The 20,228-nt window shown below is 34.3% G+C and overlaps 1 protein-coding gene across 10 annotated transcripts in view; it reads right to left on the minus strand.

Moving 5' to 3' along the window:
- The window catches only part of UTRN (utrophin), a 446,938-nt gene that overhangs the window by 119,591 nt on the left and 307,119 nt on the right, over positions 1-20,228 (minus strand). For all 10 annotated transcript variants that reach the window (XM_025049288.1, XM_015592099.1, XM_015592098.1 and 7 more), the window contains 2 exons: positions 19,774-19,946; positions 9,983-10,139 (listed from right to left, as the gene is read on the minus strand). In XM_025049288.1, the coding sequence (XP_024905056.1) occupies positions 9,983-10,139; positions 19,774-19,946 (330 nt within the window). The remainder of the gene's footprint in view (positions 1-9,982; positions 10,140-19,773; positions 19,947-20,228) is intronic.

Below are 20,228 nucleotides of genomic sequence, written 5' to 3' on the forward strand. Positions count from 1 at the left end.
GGGAAAGAGATCTGGGCATAGAAAGCAGCATGGAGCAGTGACTGAAGGCACATCAAGAGACCAGAGTGGCTGAAGCCAGTGTGTAAGAGAGAAAATAGTAAAAATGAGGTGAGCAAGGTGTGAATGAGGGGCGAGTCAGATCCTTTAGGGTCTTAAAAACCATTCTGTGGCTTTTATTCTGAATTAGATGGGAAGCCTACTACAGTATTTTGATTTATTTGAACATGAATAACAGACCGATAATTGCAGCTCTGAAGAGCTCATAAGAGGGAATCAGAATCAGATTCTATATTTTGAACATAGAACCAACGAGATTTCCTAACAGACTGAATATGAGAAAAAGACAATATTGAAGTGATTTTTATTTTTTACCTAGCAACTTGAATAGAATTATATCAATTGAAATGGGGGAAGTCTGGGTAGAAAAAGATTGAAGGGCAAGTTCAGGAATTCGGTTTGGACACATTAAGTTAGAGATGTCTATTAGAGTCCTAAATAGAGATGACATGTAAACAGATATAAATTTGGGAGTGGTTGGCATATATCTAATACCAGAAGACCAGATGGGTTCAGAACAAAATGGTTATAGAGAAGCTGGCATGGCCTGACCCATGGTGCATCCTAATTTTAGGAGGTTGAGGAAAAAAGGAGGAACCAGCAAAGGAGACTTGAGAAGGAACTACTAATGAGATAAGAAAATCAGGATAGAGTAGTGACTTAAAAGTCAAGTAAAGAGACAGAACTGTTAATGAGTCAACAGGAAAGGGAGTCCTGAAAATAAACCACTAATTACAACTCAGCCAACACTAACAAACAGACATGACAAGGTACAATGAAGGGCATGTAAAGAAGAGAGGGAGCTTAGGATGGTCTACTTATCTGAGGAGAAAGAGGGTGCTTAAAGTAAGTTTTAAGAGGATTTCATTATTGTAAAAGTATTATTTTATGTATGTCAAAACATATACATTAATGTTTTCCTTCTTGAGGCAAGCAGTGCTGGCTGTATAATCTGCAGAGCCCCGGGCAAAGTGAAATTGCAGAGCCCTTTGTCTGACAGTACTCAGAATTTCAAGATGGCGGCAGCAGAGCATTGAACCAAGTGCAGGGCCCTGCTGAGAGCCAGGCCCTCTGTGTGATCGTGACTGCACGGGACCCATGAGGCTGACTGTAGATGCAGGACATGCGCCCTGTAACAAACAAGTATTGCTGGTACAGCAGGCTTCCTCAGCTTTTGGTTTCAAAAACACATCGCTTATTGGAGAATACAAGCAGAAAAAAATAAATGATACAAATATACAGAGAATCTGTTAGAATGTAATTTGCTTTTTCCCCCAATTTTGCTTCCAAAGCTAAATCAGCAAATATGGGTGAAATTATTATAGTATGACAGCAAAAAAGGGCAGAAGAGTCATTAAATTTGATAGCACTAATAAAACGACATGAAAAAGGGAAAACAGGCTTACTGTTCATTGGTATGCAGATGGAATTTAAAAAAAAAAGTCTCCTTCATAGTGCTTAAGAAGTTTTGGTTATATTCCTAAATGAGCATTTAATATATAAATTTATCTTTTGTTCCATCCCATTGACATAAAAAAATGATGCCTGAATCAGAATACTAAGCATGAATACTGAAACTAAGACAGAAGTCTTCCAGCTTCTCAGAGTAGTAATACAGCATTCTTCCCTAAACTTTAAAATATATGCACACATAAATGTATTTCTTCATCCAGCAAATACATTCAGTATTTACTATCAAGCACTGTGTCAGGGGCTGAGCTTGCATTTTCTTCCTCTTTCAGCTTGTTTCTGTATAAAATCAAAAAGGGAGATCAGCAACAACTCCTGCTCTATTTCCATGGCTAATTTGGAGGTTATTCCTGCCAAAAGTTTTGATAAAAATCTGAAGCGAATGCTTACCCCACAGTCTCTTTCTAGCTCAAAGGCTTCTTGCTTTGTGGAGCTTTACACAATCTTTCTAAGTACAAATAATCATGATTCATCTGTGCCTCCCTGGCTTGTGTTCATGCTCATGTTACAATGCTTTTGATATCTACTGTCACCTGTTTTCAAGCCCCTCTCTGCTACTAGATGGTAAAATATGTGACAGCAAAATAGTCATAAACTGATACATGTCCAGTACCTAGCAAAGTATGTGGCAAACATCAGGTGCAACATAGAAGTTTCCCGAATGAAGAAATGAACTGTTAAATAAATGAAATTGTCTCTGAGCTAAATATGTCCAGAGGCAGTTCACTAGGAATGGGTTGAATAAAGGGGTAGGCTGTATTGCTTGGCTTTACAGACCTCTGTTTCTTGATCACATTTGTGGTCTACTCTTAATTTTACCACCAGAGAGTGATACCTATTAATGGCTGCCTTGCTTCTCCCTCTAAGTTAGATGAACCCTTAGGGGTGAGGCTCACTTAGAAACTGCCACTTCAGGTCTGGACACAAGTAACAGCTTTACCAACAGACCTTAGGCAGCTGTGCATATGATATTTGATAAGAAGGAAGTCAAGATAGGTGTCAAAGTAGGAGGAGAACTTGGAAAGTAATTTTAAGCAATTTTAGCAAAAGGCCAATTCTCCACTTTAGGTAGCCTCACAATACAGCAAGACCTTGGAAATACAGTTTGCAGGGGGAGTTTCAGATTGCTTTGGTAGCGGAAAAAATCCTATACACACAGACTAAATTTTATGATGGGGTGTTGCTGTTTTAAAGATAGTGTTCAAATTTGTTATTTTAATAAGTAAATGTGCTAATGTATCTTGGCAATTCCATTTAAGCCCTAATGTCATGACTCATATAATGAGATTTGAATATAGGAGTTACACTAGATTAAGCAAAGGACAGAATAGCCCTAAGGACATAGACAAACTTACAAGAAATTATATCTGAGTTACATGCTTTTATAATTATTCTTGGTGATTTCCTTTTCTAAAACTCAAATATTCATTCTATTGGAGAAAGTGTGTTAGAGCTCTGATAACTGTCCCTATATAACTTAATATTTACACTGGTATGAAAATGAAGTGAAAGCTGAATAGGAAAATCTGCATCCAAAATTTTATCAAATCTTAAAGTATTTCACTGAATTAATCTATAATGTTATAAAAATACACTACATAAATTATAGGTACTTTCCAAGTAATTGTTGATTGAATGATAATCTCACATTCTCAAAAGTGAAGTTACATATGTGACCTCATTTTCTATAAAACTTTTAAAATGATACTAAAAATTCAAGTCATTAGATGGGAAAATTCAACTTTATCCATTTATTCTAAAACAGTCATCAAAATTATATATTTAAAAGCAGTAATTTACTTTGACATTTGAGGGAATTAAATATGTACTCAGATGAGAAAAAATAATATGATTGTGTCATCTGCAAACTGATATTTATAAAGATTGGAAGGCGAAACCTGTCTAATTTAACAAGATAATCCTAGATAGTAATGGGGGCCACTTCTTCTGGGCTGTTCTAGATGGTAAATAACAGGAATTAATGTGCTTTGATTTACTTAAAACAACTCAGATAGCCTAGACAGTTTAAACAAAAGAAAAAAATGATCAAAACTATCAAGACAGATTTTCAGCTATTATGGAAGTTGATATTAGTCACTGTTTTCTTAGTGTTTACTGTGTGCCAGGCCCCATGCCAAACACTTTACTGTCAGGGCCCTTTGCCTATTATTATTATTATTATTATTATTATTATTATTATTATTATTATTTTTATGAGTATGCCTATGTGTATGTGTTGTTAAAGTACTAAACAAAGTATTATTATTATTGTTGCTGAAAATATAATTTTCTGAGTCACTGGTTAAAACATCCAAGAAAGTATAAGCATTTAATTAAGGGGCCAAAATACATTGATGTTTCATGAATCAGTTTCTGAGACATTTACATCTGAAGGAAAAGATGCCAACCTGTGAGTCACTTATTTCAGTGTGTAAGAGAGATTTTGAGCAGAAACTTTGCTAGGGGGCTTTCTGCTGACTCATCACCCAGGATGGCTACAGTTTTCCAGTAGCATCCACCCTACTAACTACTTTGCTTCTCTGCTTTGTTTCTGGTCTACAGAATGTCGTATTTTGGAACCCAATTTTGCCACATTTGGTTTTCTGAGTTTTTTTTAAATAATTTTATCTATAATTGCTAGAAGCATGACCTTATAGTATCATTCTAACTAGAAGTCTCAGAGCCATCACTTAAACATTTACATGTATAATAGTCCTTCTGGATACAGCTACAAGCACAGAGCATTTAGGTATAGAAATTAAAATATGTCACTGAAGTTCAGAGACTGTACCTCATTATCCTTTGTATATTCAGCATCAATTTCAACATAGAAGGCATTCAGTGAATAGTGTTGGATGGATGGATGGATGGATGGACAATTAAATAATTGGCACTGCCATTATCAAATTACAGTTAAGAAAAAGTAGTATCAAATCACTGATGTGCATATAAAGGACTAGACTATAGAAATATATATGAAAATCAGAAAATTTTGAGACTATGAGAGTTCCCATAAACTAAACCCTATGTACCTAAGTTAACTGCACACATTAATCTGAGATACCAGAAGCTCTTACCTGTGATGGTGAAAGCAGCCTACACCCAGGACAAAGTCATAAATGCAAATGTAAGATAATGCATATTAATTGTGTTCTTCACTTATAAATTATAGTATCATGCAAATATCGCCTTTAAAAGTAATTAGATTCATGGTTAAACATTTGTAATTCGTCTATTAATCTTTGATAAGTTAACTAAAGCCACTGCATGCAGATAATATGTCTTATGGGCTTGGCTTTTCCATGATAAGCTGTCTTCTTTGATTAAGAAGTAAATCATCTTCCTATTTAGACTCATATCTCATCCTATATAAATTCTTAAAAATATTGTTATTTCAATGACTTCATCCCATTTCCTGAGTAGTCTAAGTTATCTTTTAACCTATCATCAGGCTATTAAAATAATAAATGCAAATTATGATATCAAAACTTACAGTGCCTAAACAGAATGAATCTATGAAAAAAATACAAAAGGCAAAATGGAGCAACTAAAATTTAAAAAAATACTAGAAAATATAAGTCCTAGTTTAACTCCAACAGCTATTGCTACTGAGCACTTCCTATATGTACTATGCTAAGTGGTTTATATATACTGATGGTCAGAAACAGGACTGAAGAGATTGGACAATATGTCTCTAAGTCTAGATCGTAGAGCTAGTGAGTGGAGAATGTGAGAATTGAAACTGAGTCTAAGGCCATGTGCTAAGTTCGATAACTCTGTACAGAAAGACTCAACGTGAGGTGTCTGAGAATAGAGGATAGTACACAACTATTAAAATGAGAAAAGCCCCCAAGAAGTTTCAGTCAACTTGAATAAGTGTTATTAAATCACTGATGCACATATAAAAGATTAGAATATAGAACTATATATGAGAATCAGAAGACTTTGAGAATATAAAAGTTCCCATAAACCAATCTCTATGTACCCAAGGTGACTGCACACATTAATCTGAGATGCCAGAAAGTGCTGAGGATATAGGTTAGTCAGATGTTTACTTGTAATTATTTTATTCAAATTCTTTACATAACTCTGATATCAGAGTTTACATCCCTGGAAGCAACTTTTGAGTCACCTAATAGCTATCTAGCATGCAGTAAACTTCACATTCACCTAAGGTGCTTTTTACTTTATATATAATGATGTCATTGGAAATTTTAATGTAAAACTAAAGTGTCTATTCGTGTAACACTGGCATAGTGGTTTTCAGATGCATCTTGTAGATGTGTATTTGTCTTGTTCACAACAGAAGGACATAGCGCTTTTGAAATTGATCTTTAAAGACTTGTATATAATAACATTCAAGACTTACATTTCTGAGATCATATGTCCTGGAATAATTAACAAATCAGTATTAAATGTCTTTGTCTCCTTAAAAAATTTTTTTCATTTAGTGATTCCTAGACATTATAATTTAGCATTGAGTTCCCTAAATAGTACTATGTTGTTCAAAATAAAGTAATTCAGACAGGTACCTACCTGTAAGATGAGAGAATGAGTTAGAAATCAAATCCAAAGTCCCCACTCTTTCTATGGAAGAATTTTAGGAATAATATATCTTGCCTAATATTTGTATCCAGTCATTTACAAGTTTATTTTGATTGATTCTAGCTATATACTTTTAAGCTCTAAAGCAAGAGTGATTTTTTCAAGATTTTTTAAACTTTATTATGACAAAGATCTAAAATAGCAAGAAGTCAGAAAAAACTAGTGTTTATAATAATAGACAAAACTTAAAAAAAAAGACACCTAAATTGAACTCCAAATGTATTTGTGGAAAATTAGTTTAAAAATGATTTTATGTTCTGTTTAAAGCTACATCATGTTATAATTGAAATTCTATAATCCCCTAAAGAAAAAAAGATTAGGAATAAACGTGTACATGAACTGAAAGCATGCTTGAATTATAACCAAGGGATCAAAGTTGGGGTTTAGTGAAATGGATGGTCAGGCAAATAACCAGAGATTTGGGATAGCAATGTGCAAGTCACAGCTCAGCCACAATCCATGTGGGAAAGGATTTCTCATAGCACAGAGAAGAAAGAGAAGCTGTAAATTTGGGAATGGCAAACAGGCTCTCTCCCCTAACTATAAGCTCCACGCAGATAGGGGCTGTGTCTGTTTTCTGCACCAGTGTTCCCCTGGAGTCTTAGAAATTATCAGACACATACTAGGTAAATGATAAGTCTTTGAAGTGAGAGAGGGAGAGAAGGATGAAATCTTGGATTTCATTAAACCACACGATGTCTCTCATTTCCTTTCACTATAAAAACAGGGATTGGACTAAATTATTTCTTGGGTTCCTTTCAGTTTTAATAATTGATCATTTTAAGTTGCACATATGCATATACACTAAATAAAGACTTCTCCTGATAAAAAAGAATCTTAAGGCAAAGAGAAAAGAGATCTCCAAGGACAAAGGAAAGAGAAAGCTGCCTAAAACACAAAGAAACCACAGTACACCCACAAGAGATTTTGATTTTAAGACTGAAGATAAATTAGAGAATAATATTTAAGTGAGAATGTTGGCAAGGCTGAGATTCAACTACAGTTAAGACTATTCAATGATTATGATTCATCCTCATTGTAATAATTTATATAAGTTAGAAATATTACTCTTGAGAGTTAGAAAAGAGTTGCTTTTGACAAAATGTGACTATATTTAGAAATAGGGTCCTCAAAAAGATATTTAAGCTAAAATAAGGGTATTAAGGTGGACCCTCATCCAGTATGACTGGTATTTTTAAAAGAGGGAATTTTGAGCAGATTTAAGACACAGATACTCAGAAGAAAGACCACGTGAAAACACAGAAGATAGCAGTCTACAAGGCAAGGAGAGAAATCAACTGTGCCAACACCTTGATCTTGGACTTCTAGCCTCCAAAATTGTGAAAAAATAAATTTTTGTTGTTTAAACCACCTAGCCTATGGACCTAGCAAACTCGTGTATCCCTCCACAAACTTTAATCTAAAATCTAATCCATATTTATTTCTCTTAGCATCTTAGCCTACTTAGTTCTCAAGGCTTTTGTCAACATATTAATATTAAGAAACCCTACATTTTGGATCATTGATAAACTGGAAGGTAAACTATGTCTGACTAAAATAAAGCATCATATTCTAGAATCTATAATTAACATAAACCTCTACAAAAAGTCATTTCCAGGAAGAATGTAAGAATCAGATGAGAAACAACCCAGCTCATACTCAGAAACTCAATCAGTATAATTCATACAAATCATTTAATACAAAACTCACAAAGTTAAAGAAGAACAGGCTATTAAATGTCAGCTCCTGACTTATTGATAAGGAACATCTGTCAGCAGTAGTTTGGATCATGCACAACATGCTAAGTGATGGCAATTGTGATAAAGACGCAAGAGTACGTAACCTGAAAAAAGTCTAAAATGAAGCACCAAGAAATTCAGAAAGCAGGAATAAACTACATCCAACCTATGCTATTCCTTTCCCGTACCCCCAAATAAAGGTATTTGGGGTAGCTTTAAGACTCAAAGAATAAAAAGAACATGAAGAGGCTTTTATGTTAGCATTCCAAACTACGCCATTACTCTTCCTTCTAATAACCCTTTGACATCAGCCTCTCTCTACTGTTCATGGTAACTGATCACTGACCTCAAGTGGGCCCTTCATGCCACCCTGTGATCTTGTTATGCATTTCTAGTGTTTTAACTCACCCACTTCTGGACTGCATTTTCCACCTTCTCTCAACTCAAAAGTTTTAAATTGCATGCCATTCTGAATAGTATGATGAAATCTCAAACCATCCAACTCCATCCCACCCAAGACATGAATCATCCCTTTGTCCAGTGTATCCACACTGTAAACGCTGCCTGCCCATTACTCAGTTAGGAGCCATCTCAGTTTACAGACCGACTGTCATGGTATCACAGTACTTATGTACAAGTAACCCTTATTTTACTTAATAATGGTCCCAAAGTACAAGAGTAGTGATGTTGGCAATTTGAATATGCCAAAGAGTGCTTCCTTAAAGTGAAAAGGTGAAAGTTCTTGACTTAATAAGCCATTTTATCATCTCACGTCACCACAAAAAAGATGAGTACAGTGTAATAAAATATTTTGAGAGATACCAAATTCACCTAACTTTTATTACAGTATATTGTTATAATTGTTCTATTTTATTAATTATTGTTGTTAATCTCTTATTGTACCTAATTTATAAATTAAATTTTATTATAGGTATGCATGTACAGGAAAAAATATTGTATAAACAGGGATTAGTACTATCCATGGTTTCACGTATCCAATGGGGGTCTTGGAATGTATCCTCCATGGATAAGGGGAAACTACTGTACTTGACCCCACATTCTCACTCTAGCTCCTGTCTGATTTGTTTCCTTTTTTGTAAAGATCCTTAAAAGAGTTATCTATACTTCCACTCACATTCTTTCTTAAATCTACTCCAATTAGGCTTCCAACTTTACCATGCCATTTAAATGACTCTTGTGCAGGTCAGGAACTGTCTTAGATGGTCAATTTTCTGACCTCATCTTATTCAACCTCTCAGCAACATTTGATCCTTGTGATTGGACCATACTCCATGAAACACTTTCTTTCTTTAGTATCCTAGACTCCCTTCTCCCCTCTTGGTTCTTGTATCATTTTGGCTCTGCCTTCTCAGTCTCATCTTTCCAATCTCTAAAGCTAGGATGCCTCAGAGCTCACGTCATGGAATTCTTGACACCCTAAGTGATCTCATCCAACTCCTTGACTAATATATATGCTCATAATTTTGATCTAGTTCTGACCTTTCAACCAACTACAGACCTATGTATTCAACTGCCTAATAAACATTTTAGAGACACAAATTTGAGCTGAATAAAAATGTACCTCAAACAAAGGTCTAAGTTCCAAAAAAGAAAACATAAAATGATCTTAAATACTATGGTCTTCATTTGCTGTAAGACTTAAATCTATTTTACTTACTACTTCAAGTCCTTATTTTTTCACTTTCATTTACTATAAGCAAGATAGTTTGTAATTCCTTATGATCTATGACTTTTGAATTTAAGATTAACTTATAGCAAAAGAATTTCCCCAATGTAATATATTAATTTCTTAAAATTTATTGGAAAATTAGATAAATGTCATGATTAGCTAAAAGCAACATTACACTTGAGATATCTGTAATGTTTGAAAAAATTTAGTTAAATATGAAGAGAAAAATTTATTTCAGACAAATGGAAGCCATGGATTCAATTTAAAGTAAGTGCCTAAATAATGACAATTAGAAGCAAGAGGTGAAAATGTGTGATAACTGGTTCGACTCAGATATTTATCTAGAATTTTATTTTCAGTACTTAGTTCACTAAAATGAAAATACATTTAAAAAGGTACCCACCATTTGCAGTCAACTTACTTTACAATGATCATATTGGAGCTGTAAGGCTGGGACATCTCCTCCAATAGGCATTTGTTTTTTAAGCTCTTCATCTTTCATATTCAGCCATTTGATCAGTTCTTCTAAGGACGTCAGCAACCTGTTCCACTTCTCGGCACTGGCCTCCAAATGGGCCCTGTTGAGATATAATGCTAACCATATTTAGAAGTTTGAATTGTATCAGAAACATTATATACTTTCCTGTATCCTAATAATCTTATATGAACAGCTAATGTTAACATCCAAGAAAGAGTCTCTTTGTAAAAAATAATAATAATAATAACATAAAAAAATATACTTTTCCCTGTAAGCAGTTATTTTGAATTCATCTGATATGTTGATAATATCTATCAAAATTTAAAATGTATACCTCCACACCACAAAGGCATAAATATGAGGCTTTCAAGAAGAATAATGTCCATGATATAAAGTAAAATTGAAAAAACAAGTTTCAGTACTCTATGTCTAGTATATAAGTACATTTAAAATACTTTTTCTCATTTCATCTGTATACATGAAGAGAGGGATAAAGAGAACAAATTATATGTATAGACAATGTTTAAAAAGTTATATACCAGCTGTGGTTACTACTGAGAACACAGTAAATACTTAATTTTTACGTAGTTTTGTACTACATGGAATATTTACAACAGGCCCATATTATTTTTTCATTCCCCCTAAAAGAGCTAATTTTTTAGGAAAGGAAATTATTGATGTCTTCATTTCTCTTATAACTAAATAAATTACTGAAGGAGAACATCACCAACATTTACCTCAAAAAGTCGGAAAACGATAAGGTATTACTTGGATAGAATACTATTTAGCTTAAGGCTGATTGAGGTCCAGTGACAAATGTCCACTGTGAATAAAAAACAATGGAGCAAAAATCGTTGATTGAAGTACTTTATACTCTGATTTAAAGGTGAGGTATTTGTTTCAATAATTATTTCTGGTTTTATCTCAGAAAAGTATCTTTGGATTCTTAAATTATGACCTTCATAATCAGAAAGCCATGGTTAAAATACATTTTTATGTGATGAAGGCTCCAATGAGAGCAAAAGCCCTTGAAAACAGAAATGTAAACAGAAGCACAAACTTGCTAGTTGTTCTTGTTAGCCTTGGATTTCATCCACTATCCAGTCTCAAGCCCACATCACATAGGCTGTATTTGAAAAGACAGGACTGTCAGAAACAATGGCAGAGACTCAAGGAATCGGCGTTTACTCAATCCTGCCTCACCCCAATGGACAGACTGTGAAAGTGGACTTAAGCACTAACCTGCATGAAATGGAATTCCCTTGACCTTTCAGATTGAAAGGGGCAAAGCTGATAGAGACAGACGCAAGCCTTGTTATACAACAGCTTCCAAAGACTTATGACTTGGGGCAACCCAAGGGGCAAGAAACCTCTGCCAATCAGGTTTCGCATCCTCTCATACAACGTTCACCCTGACATTGATCTATCTCCACAAATCTGCTCTTTTACTGAGCGAGACCAGGCACAACCACTACTGTCCCTCAGACCCAGCAGTAATGATTTCCTTTCTGGACACCTGATCTACTTGAGCCTCTGTCTTAAAGCTGATCGCGCTGCTCTAGATCATTCAAACAAATAGTTCCCCATTGATCACATTAGGAGGCACTGCCAACAATGGCATTCAACAATATCTTGTCTGTTTAATAGTTCATAATGTTTTCAGAAGAATGACTATAAACCATTGATCCCTAGTTCATCTCTAATTCATAAAATAATGACCATAATCTCTTGGCTAAAAGAAAAAAAAAATCAGAATCCTGCATATCTCTAAAATATCATGAACCAGCATTCAGTCACATACAAAAAGGTCAATTGTCCTGCAATTTATTTCTGGTCCCATTATCAGCCAGCTAATAAAAAACAAACTAAAATTCTATTTTATTCAAAAGAGCTGGGTATGAAATAATAAATAATTTGTAAATACAAAAAGAAGTTTGAGGTATTTTATAATTCTTTGAGAATTATATTATTAAAAATACTTTATTTTCTTGCATTTACAACCTTCTATTCATTCTACAGGTACTATGACTGACATCACTTTATAAAAATTATTTTTCTGAGTTATTTTTTGCTCATAGTTGTCTTTTAAAATAATTTTTCAATTACAGTTGACATACAATATTAGTTTCAGGTGTACAACTTAGTGATTAGACATTTATATACCTTACAAAGTGATCACCCCGACAGGTCTAGTACCCATCTGACACCATCCATAATTATTATATTATTGATCATATTCCCTATGCTGTACAAAATTGTTCTTTAATGAATTCCAATTTTGCCTGAGCACTAGCTTTTCTGTGTTCATACAGATTAATTTTAGGCCAAATATGTAATTACCTATTTGTGATAAACGGTGGTTTTACTTGTCACAGAGCAGAACTAAACATGTTCAATTATATTAAAAGAAAACACTCTCTATCAGTTATAAATGATTTTGCTGTAAGTTTGAGTAAACTGTTGCAATTTTTTCCCAGTATTTTTAAATGTAAAAAATCACTTCTCATCACTACCAGCGAATACTCCCCAGCCCTCATAACCACCAAATAACCCCAACCCTTTTACCAAAAAAAAAAAAAAAAAAAGACACCGAGAAATCAGAGGAGAAGTCGAAGGTCCTTAGTCAATCAAGAAGTACTTGAGTGTCTCTATGTGCAAAACACTAATGTACACACTTTGACCTCTTATTTTAGATTAACTGATCCTATATCTTCCTATAGCTTAACTCTTTAATCAATAACTAAACCGGATATTCCTTAGAAATACAGTAACACACTCATTGTATTAAAGAGCAAATATCTTTTTCAATCCAATTTACTCTTTTGACTGCACGGAAATAATGAAATTGATCATCGAAATGCATAGCATTCACCACCTAAAGAACTATTTATAAAGATGAAAAACTTTTTAAGAGAGATACTGAAGTGACTTTGAAATTTAAAAATAATAATAAAAAAGATAACATTGGTATATGTGCTTCTCAACATCTTTCTTTTTCCATAGGGGGAAAAAAAAAAAACAAACAAGCTGATCTAGCAGAATCTTTGCCTGGAAAATCTGTTCTGGTTATTTTCCAATAGATTACAACTACGTGATTAGTGGATTACTACCATATGCCCAAATAAATGCATGCTTCCGTAGTAGCTTTCAGTGTTCCAGTTTCAATTTAATTCTTTCATCTTTCAAGATGAAAGGCAATGAGTTGAATGTTTTGCAAAAAGAAACCTTAAATTTGTGTGTGGTGTTAGCTGTACTTTCTCAATTTTATTCTAAACATTTTAAAGTTTACATTTCCCCCCCAAGACTTTATAACCAGTCATCAATCATGTTTTCAGAATCTTAACATATTTCTCTATTTGACACATATCCATGGGCACTTACATTTGGGGTAACTGACTTATTATCCTAACTCTCACTAGCTTCAGGTCATTCTTTGGTTACCTAACATGAGCAAAATAATAGAAACTTTCATGGACTATTATCAACCTAGGATGATGTTTACTACACGATATGGTCTTTGAAAATTGCCTCTTTTACAACTGAATAATTTATTTTACAACTGTCTGAACATTTTTAAGTGAAAAATTATTTATAAAAATGTGCAAAAACTGGTTCGAAGGTAGACTCATAAAAATGATACTCCTTTGTCTAAATATAGTAGAAAAGAAAATATGGAAGGAACTACAGATCAATATTTATTTTAAACCACCAGAAGCCTCTACCTTTCAATGTTTCTCAAATAACTTTTTAGTCCTTCTCTTAGTGTACAGATATGAAAAAGAGAGGAAGGAGTATAAGTAAGGAGAGGCAGTTATTAAAATAAAATGCAGTTTTTCACTTATTCAATACAAACATTAATGGAGCACTCACTCTGATAACGGGCACTACACTGATTCAGAAATACAAGTTTTAGGATCAAGTTAGGAGAAAGACAAGTAAACTAAATATATTCTGAAAAAGGAAACCTAACAACAACTATAGTCCAAATAAGAAGAAACTTGCTCAGGAAGCCATGGTGAAAATTTAGAATCCAAACTAAAGTCCAAGCTTTTTCCACACTACATTTCTTCATCACGGGTAGGACTTAAGAGGGCAGACAGAAACTGCCCAGATATGTTTGTTGACATAACAAACAAAATAATGACCCAAATTAAGAGGAGCAAAGATACACTGTCCCCTATTGTGTACAGATTGCACAGAATTAAATGTCCAATTTGGCATTCTTACTACAAATCAAATTTCCTTTTAATTTATGGTAACACCCATATATTATTTTTAAAAATAGCTTTGTTAGTGCAAAACTAATCAGTAACATTCAAAGTGGATTATTCCTGCTCCGAAAAAGGGAATTAAAACCCATTAGGGGAAAAAAAAGTGAAATCCTCAGAATTCAGTCTGTGCCGAAAGAACACCAAAGCTGAGCTTCCAAAATGGTAGCCAACCAGCAACATGAGGTTATTTCAATTTCAATTTAATTAAAATTTCAAGTAAATTAAAATAAATAAAAATTGAAACTCAGTTCATCAGTTGCGCTAGCTGTATTTCAAGTGCTCAACATGCCACATATGGCTCTTGGCTACTGTACTGAACAGTGCAGACATAGAACACTTCCATCATTGCGGAAAGTAGTACTGAAGAGAGCTGAACCAAAGGAAAAAGGAAAGAGGAGAGCAGCAGAATCTTCCTCTATTGTATTTGGGGAAAGGAAAGTTTAGCAGTTTTACAATATGGTTAGTGAAATCAACTACCTAAGGTTAAAAGTGGTGCCAGTGACATTGTAAAATATGATAACATTAGATGTAATGATGATGTTAAAGGTTAATCTTCTCTAACAGCTTTTTAAAAGGTGCTCTGAATTTTTAAGAGGCTCATAAAAGAATGGGAAGATAGAATTTTATCTCTGAACTCTGTTTTCATTAGTTTTGACAATTTCACTGGTCTCTGACACCACATATTAATAAGGACCTATATATTAAACATCTCTAAGCTGATAAGTGGATATTTAATTAATGTGATCCTAAATTAAATAAATTTAATATAAAAATTTAGCCATGTCATTCCCATTACTGAATTTATTAGTATATATATTTCTAATTCTGACGAAGTTCCTAAGAGCCTATCTTCTAGCTGAACTTTCAAATCATTAGCTATCTTCTCTTACATTGTTCAATTTTAATATACAACTGTAGGTATATTTTTGATCACAAGAAGAATATTTGATACCTCGGATTTTAATGTTTTAAATATTTAATCATAAAAAGATTACAAAATAATATTTAAGATATTAACCCAAGGTTTCAAGCCACATATTATTACATAGTTCCAATGACCACACCATGTAATCCCTGTAAAGCACTTAGTGTAGGTTTGGCACATGAATGTTCAATAAATATTAGCTGGTATTATGAACTTTGGCAAACATTCTCTTTCTAAAAATGATGATAAATTAGAGGAAATGTCCCCTGCTATGACAATATCAACTTTAGCGCAATTAAATCAAAATCTGAAATACAGAATGCACAGAATAGGCATTTATCAGATGGCCTCATTCTCTGAAAAATGAACCAAGGCCGCCTACAGAGAGAGTTCTGGGAGAGATCTGAGAGTTAAAAAGAAATTAAAATCTTTTAAAAATAGACATGGTGGTAAATATGATAGAAAATCATTCAGAATCACAATACTAAGTAGAAAGGGTTAGGTTATAGTAAAGGAATGTTAGCATTTTTCACTTTCTATTGCAACACTAAGTAGCCCAGAATTAAGAGCAGGGAATAGAGGGTGTGTGGCCATCACGGTATCAGAAACAGAAAAAGTAGATAGGAAATTCTCGGTGTAGAGGAAATTCAAGGTTCTGACATCACTGAAATGACTCTTGATGGAATCCAAGCTAGGTAAAAAGGGCTGATGGAGTGTGAAGAGAGGAAGAGTTTAAGCAACCAAACATTAGGAGCAAGATGGGCAGGTTCAGTAGGAAGAGGAAAAAATAAAAAGAAAGCTAAATATTCAACAGCTGAAACCATGAGAGGACATGTATTTTTAAATAACTGAGATGGAATATTGTAGATGAATTACATATACACAGCATAAAACTATAAAATTAGATAGTAGTATAGAGAAGGTCCTGGTATAAAATAAGGTAATGAAGGAAGGTATCCTCTCACTAAGGTCCATAACTTGAATGTGAAGGAGAGTTGATTTATTGACGATGTGAACAATTCTGATTCGATACAACAGAGGGTTCTTCTCTATCTAACATGGCAAAGCCGGCGGCGTTCAGATGCACGTGGCCAGGTGGAATGCAGTAAAGTAAACTGTGTACTCTGGAGAACAATCTCTCCTTGGCGTCCCGGAGCTTGATCGTCTCCGGGATGCCCAGATGTCGCTGCTTATTTGTTCATATAATTTATTTTGCCCATTTTTTAAAGATAAAAAAAGAGAACACATCGCTCATTATTTTAGTTAAACATATCTAAGCTATAAGAAAGCAGAGAAAGGTCAATATAGATACACACGTAGCCCTCTAGCTGTTATAGACTTAGGATACTTTATGTTTAATAATATAGTTATAGCAATGTGTTCTCTCTCCTCTTCCCTTCAACGCACTTACTTCAGAAAATGAGACTGTGTAGATTCAGTTCTATTTCCACGGCCTACCTTCCCAGTCTGACTCTTTAATCCTCTGCAACCACATTTTTGCCTCAATCACAAAATGGCCCTGGCAATAAGTCACTAAAGCCCTTCTGGACTCTGCAGCCCTGATCTTAGTCCGCTAGCTTAAGTAGCCAACACTATTTAACACTTACATAGTATTTAAATAGCCCTCACTATTAACTATGCCTTTGTTTTTGAAACCCCCTCCTCCCTTGGCTCTCGACAGCACACTCTCCTAGTTCTTCTTCCTTAAAGGAGAGTCACTTCTCAGGTGTCTTTGATGGTTTCCCTTTCCTTCCTGGTATTCCTTATATATCAGGGTTCCTGATATTCCGTGCTGTGCCCTCTTCCAATGTTCACCCTCCTGTCTACTCACAATGATTACCTGCCTCCTCCACCTGGATACTCCCCATCCCACCATCTGTCCATCTGGCCTACAGCTCTTTTGAAGAGAAGACATCCATCCAATGACTACAGGGTATTTGTCTCTAGATGTCACACTCAACGACATGAACTAAGTATCTATTCAGACTCTCTTTTGTTTCCTAAATACTGAAAGGATCTCTTAACCAGTCCTCCCTGTCTTCAAACTGTGATCATCTAAAGCACCATCACAGTTGTGCAGGAGGGATATTTACAAGCTCAAATCTAATTACATCACCTAAAAGTTTTCAAATTCCATTACCAGTAGAATGGGAGCACACAGATGTTCCAGGATTTGTGTCTTACCTCTCTCTCTACCTTTTTCTCTAGACACTATCTTTCTCCTCTACACCAATAGCAAATTCTGTTCTCAGCCAGACTGACCTTAACTATTCCATGAAAACACAGTGTTATTTCAAGCCTCCTTCTTTTATGCCCTTCTTCGGTCCTCATCCAGTCCAACCGTGGAATAACTATACATCTTTCAAGGCTCAATTTAGAAATTGCCTCTTTCAAGAAGCCTTTGATGACCATCTAGAGTGAAAGTAACCACTCCCTCCTTTCGGCCCACCTGAACCTGGACAGAACTGTGAACCTCCTAGAGGCAGGCGCCATATCTCGTTTATGATTTAGCGATGCCTTAAACATAGAAGTCGGTCCTTATTAAATGCTTGAATAAATACCCGAATCTCCAGAGAGGGTAATGAAGCTAAAAATTATTTTAATTCATTTTCACATTAATAACATATTTTACTGGAATGTGTGATCTATTGCGATACATAAGTCCACCATCAAAAGCTTATGCGTCCATCTTCTAAAAATAAGACTAAATTATTTATAAGATAATATTCCAACTGTAGTTTATGAGTTAATTATTTCCAGGTTAGAAAATAATATGACAATAGGCTTAGGCAACAACATCCATAAAATGCCAAAGACTTTTTTGTCTGTAGCTTTCCATTGGAATGATCTGTTTATGATGTAGGCCTTCATTAAATTCTTCATCCTAAAGAAGTCATCCTCCAAACTCTCAAAATTCCAACACCACATGCACCAACTTCAACAGGGCCAATCCCTTGGCGTTTAGCTCTCTGGTCTAGATGCCGGTTTTGCTAAAACCTCAGTGAATGTTTTTCACTGTGTTAACATTTACATCTCTTTAATTACTCATATTTAAGAGGAACAGAAAGGTGAAACCCAATGGGATCTGGTCAGTTAAAAATTCAATCTTAAACAAGCATAAGTATATTCTCTCGCTATACAACACTCCATAACTTTCCTCTCTGATTGAAAAATAGTTGGCTGATGCTGACACAATTTCCAATAGGATCTTTACACAGAGGCTTCCATAGTCATGCCACAGTACCCCTTTCTTTAAGTGTAAAAATGAAGTGATCCCCAGAAGAATAAAAACCTTTCAGTACATCTTTTCAGAAAACGATTTAAAAAAAAAAATCATTCACAATAAATAATCACTGAAGATTTACACTCTCCATAAAGTAGTTCTATGAAATCTAGAAAGCAGTTGAAGCAGATCCACTGAGTCCTTTTACATAAAAAACAAAACAAAACAAAAACAACTAGATGCTACATTGGACAGGCTTTAAACAGATTAAGAAGTATCCAGTTATCCCATTCAATCTTCACAGCAATCATATGAATTAGATATTTATATTTTGATTTTGTGAATGATAAAACTAAGGCTCAGACAGACTAAGTGACTTGTCCAAGATCAGTAAGTAAATAGTGAAGTCAAGGAGTCAAATTCAAGATCATTTGGTTTAAGGCTACACATGTTTCAATACATCATATGGTTTCTGAACTTTAAAAGAAAGTGATCCAGGTGCAAGACTGAGGTCTTTCTCCCAATATTCTCTTTTGGATGTTTGCTCAGTAGCATGTTCTCAGTTTCCTCTAAACTTACATCCACCATCTATGAAGTATAATTCTAAAATACTCTTGACTACCAATAACATTAATAATTGTCTCAGTAGGTATTCTTTCAAGATCCTTTACTAGTCAGCATTCTGGCCCTCATATTCATCCTTATTTAATTTCACTATCTCCAAATGCAGACATGAATCATCAGTTTTTCACATTAGTGTCCATAAGCAATATTTAACTTCTATAAATACATCTTCAAATTGGATATACAAACAGCATGATGAAGCAAAACATGTTCACTGTCAAGAGTCCAGAAGACCTAGATTCAAATTTTGGCTTGGCATTCGTTAGCTCAAAAAGTTGGCAAGTTCCTTGTATTCATGAAGCCTCAAGTTAAGAAAAGATTTTAATAGTTGCCTTACTAGGATTTTTTGAGTACTCAATAATGCTTGTAAAGATCTTAACACAGTACTTGGTCAAGGTAAAAAGAGAATTAGGTAATTAGCGGGTGTTAGTAATATTATTGATATTAGTATTATTGGTTTAAAATGATATGCAAATTTGTGAATAGTAAGGAACAATTAGAGGGCATTGGACATAAATGGAGCTGAAAGTAGGTCTTCACAGCAATAGTCTTTGCATTTAAATCTTAAAGTATTTCTGAAGAAGCAGCATAGCAGTAAGGCTTCTTGGTCTCTTTCTGATATACAGAAATTTTTTTTAAAAAAAACAAAACCCTCCCCCATTAGTTTTATTTTGATATTGACTATTCTGACCTGATGCTAGCAGATTTTGCTTTTAAGTCGTTCCATCTTTGGTTCATATCATCCAGTCGATGCTGAAGCATAGTAGCCTCTTCAGAATTTCCCAAAGCTTTTACCATCTTCTGCCTGTTTCCATCAATACTTTTAAATATGTCATTGTGGGCATCAATTTCCGCCTGGATATCCTAAAAAGGGAAAAGCAAAGAGATAATACAAATATTAGGTATTAGTGTCAATATTACTTTGAGATTGCTATACAGAGCTTTATCTTTTTATATTCCACAGAAGAGGTTTTAAGTAAAATAGTTCATTTCACCTTAAATGATAACAAATTTGGTGTTTCCACAATTCTTACATTAAAAATAATATTCTTAAAGCTTCAATACATCGATTTTCCAGTTCTTAAAAACAGAAAATATTATGATCTAAATTTCATGTATCAGCTAATTAGATGTATTTCAGATTCA

Source organism: Pteropus alecto, unplaced genomic scaffold, assembly GCF_000325575.1.
Source record: "Pteropus alecto unplaced genomic scaffold, ASM32557v1 scaffold185, whole genome shotgun sequence".
NCBI classification, from domain to species: Eukaryota; Metazoa; Chordata; class Mammalia; order Chiroptera; family Pteropodidae; genus Pteropus; species Pteropus alecto.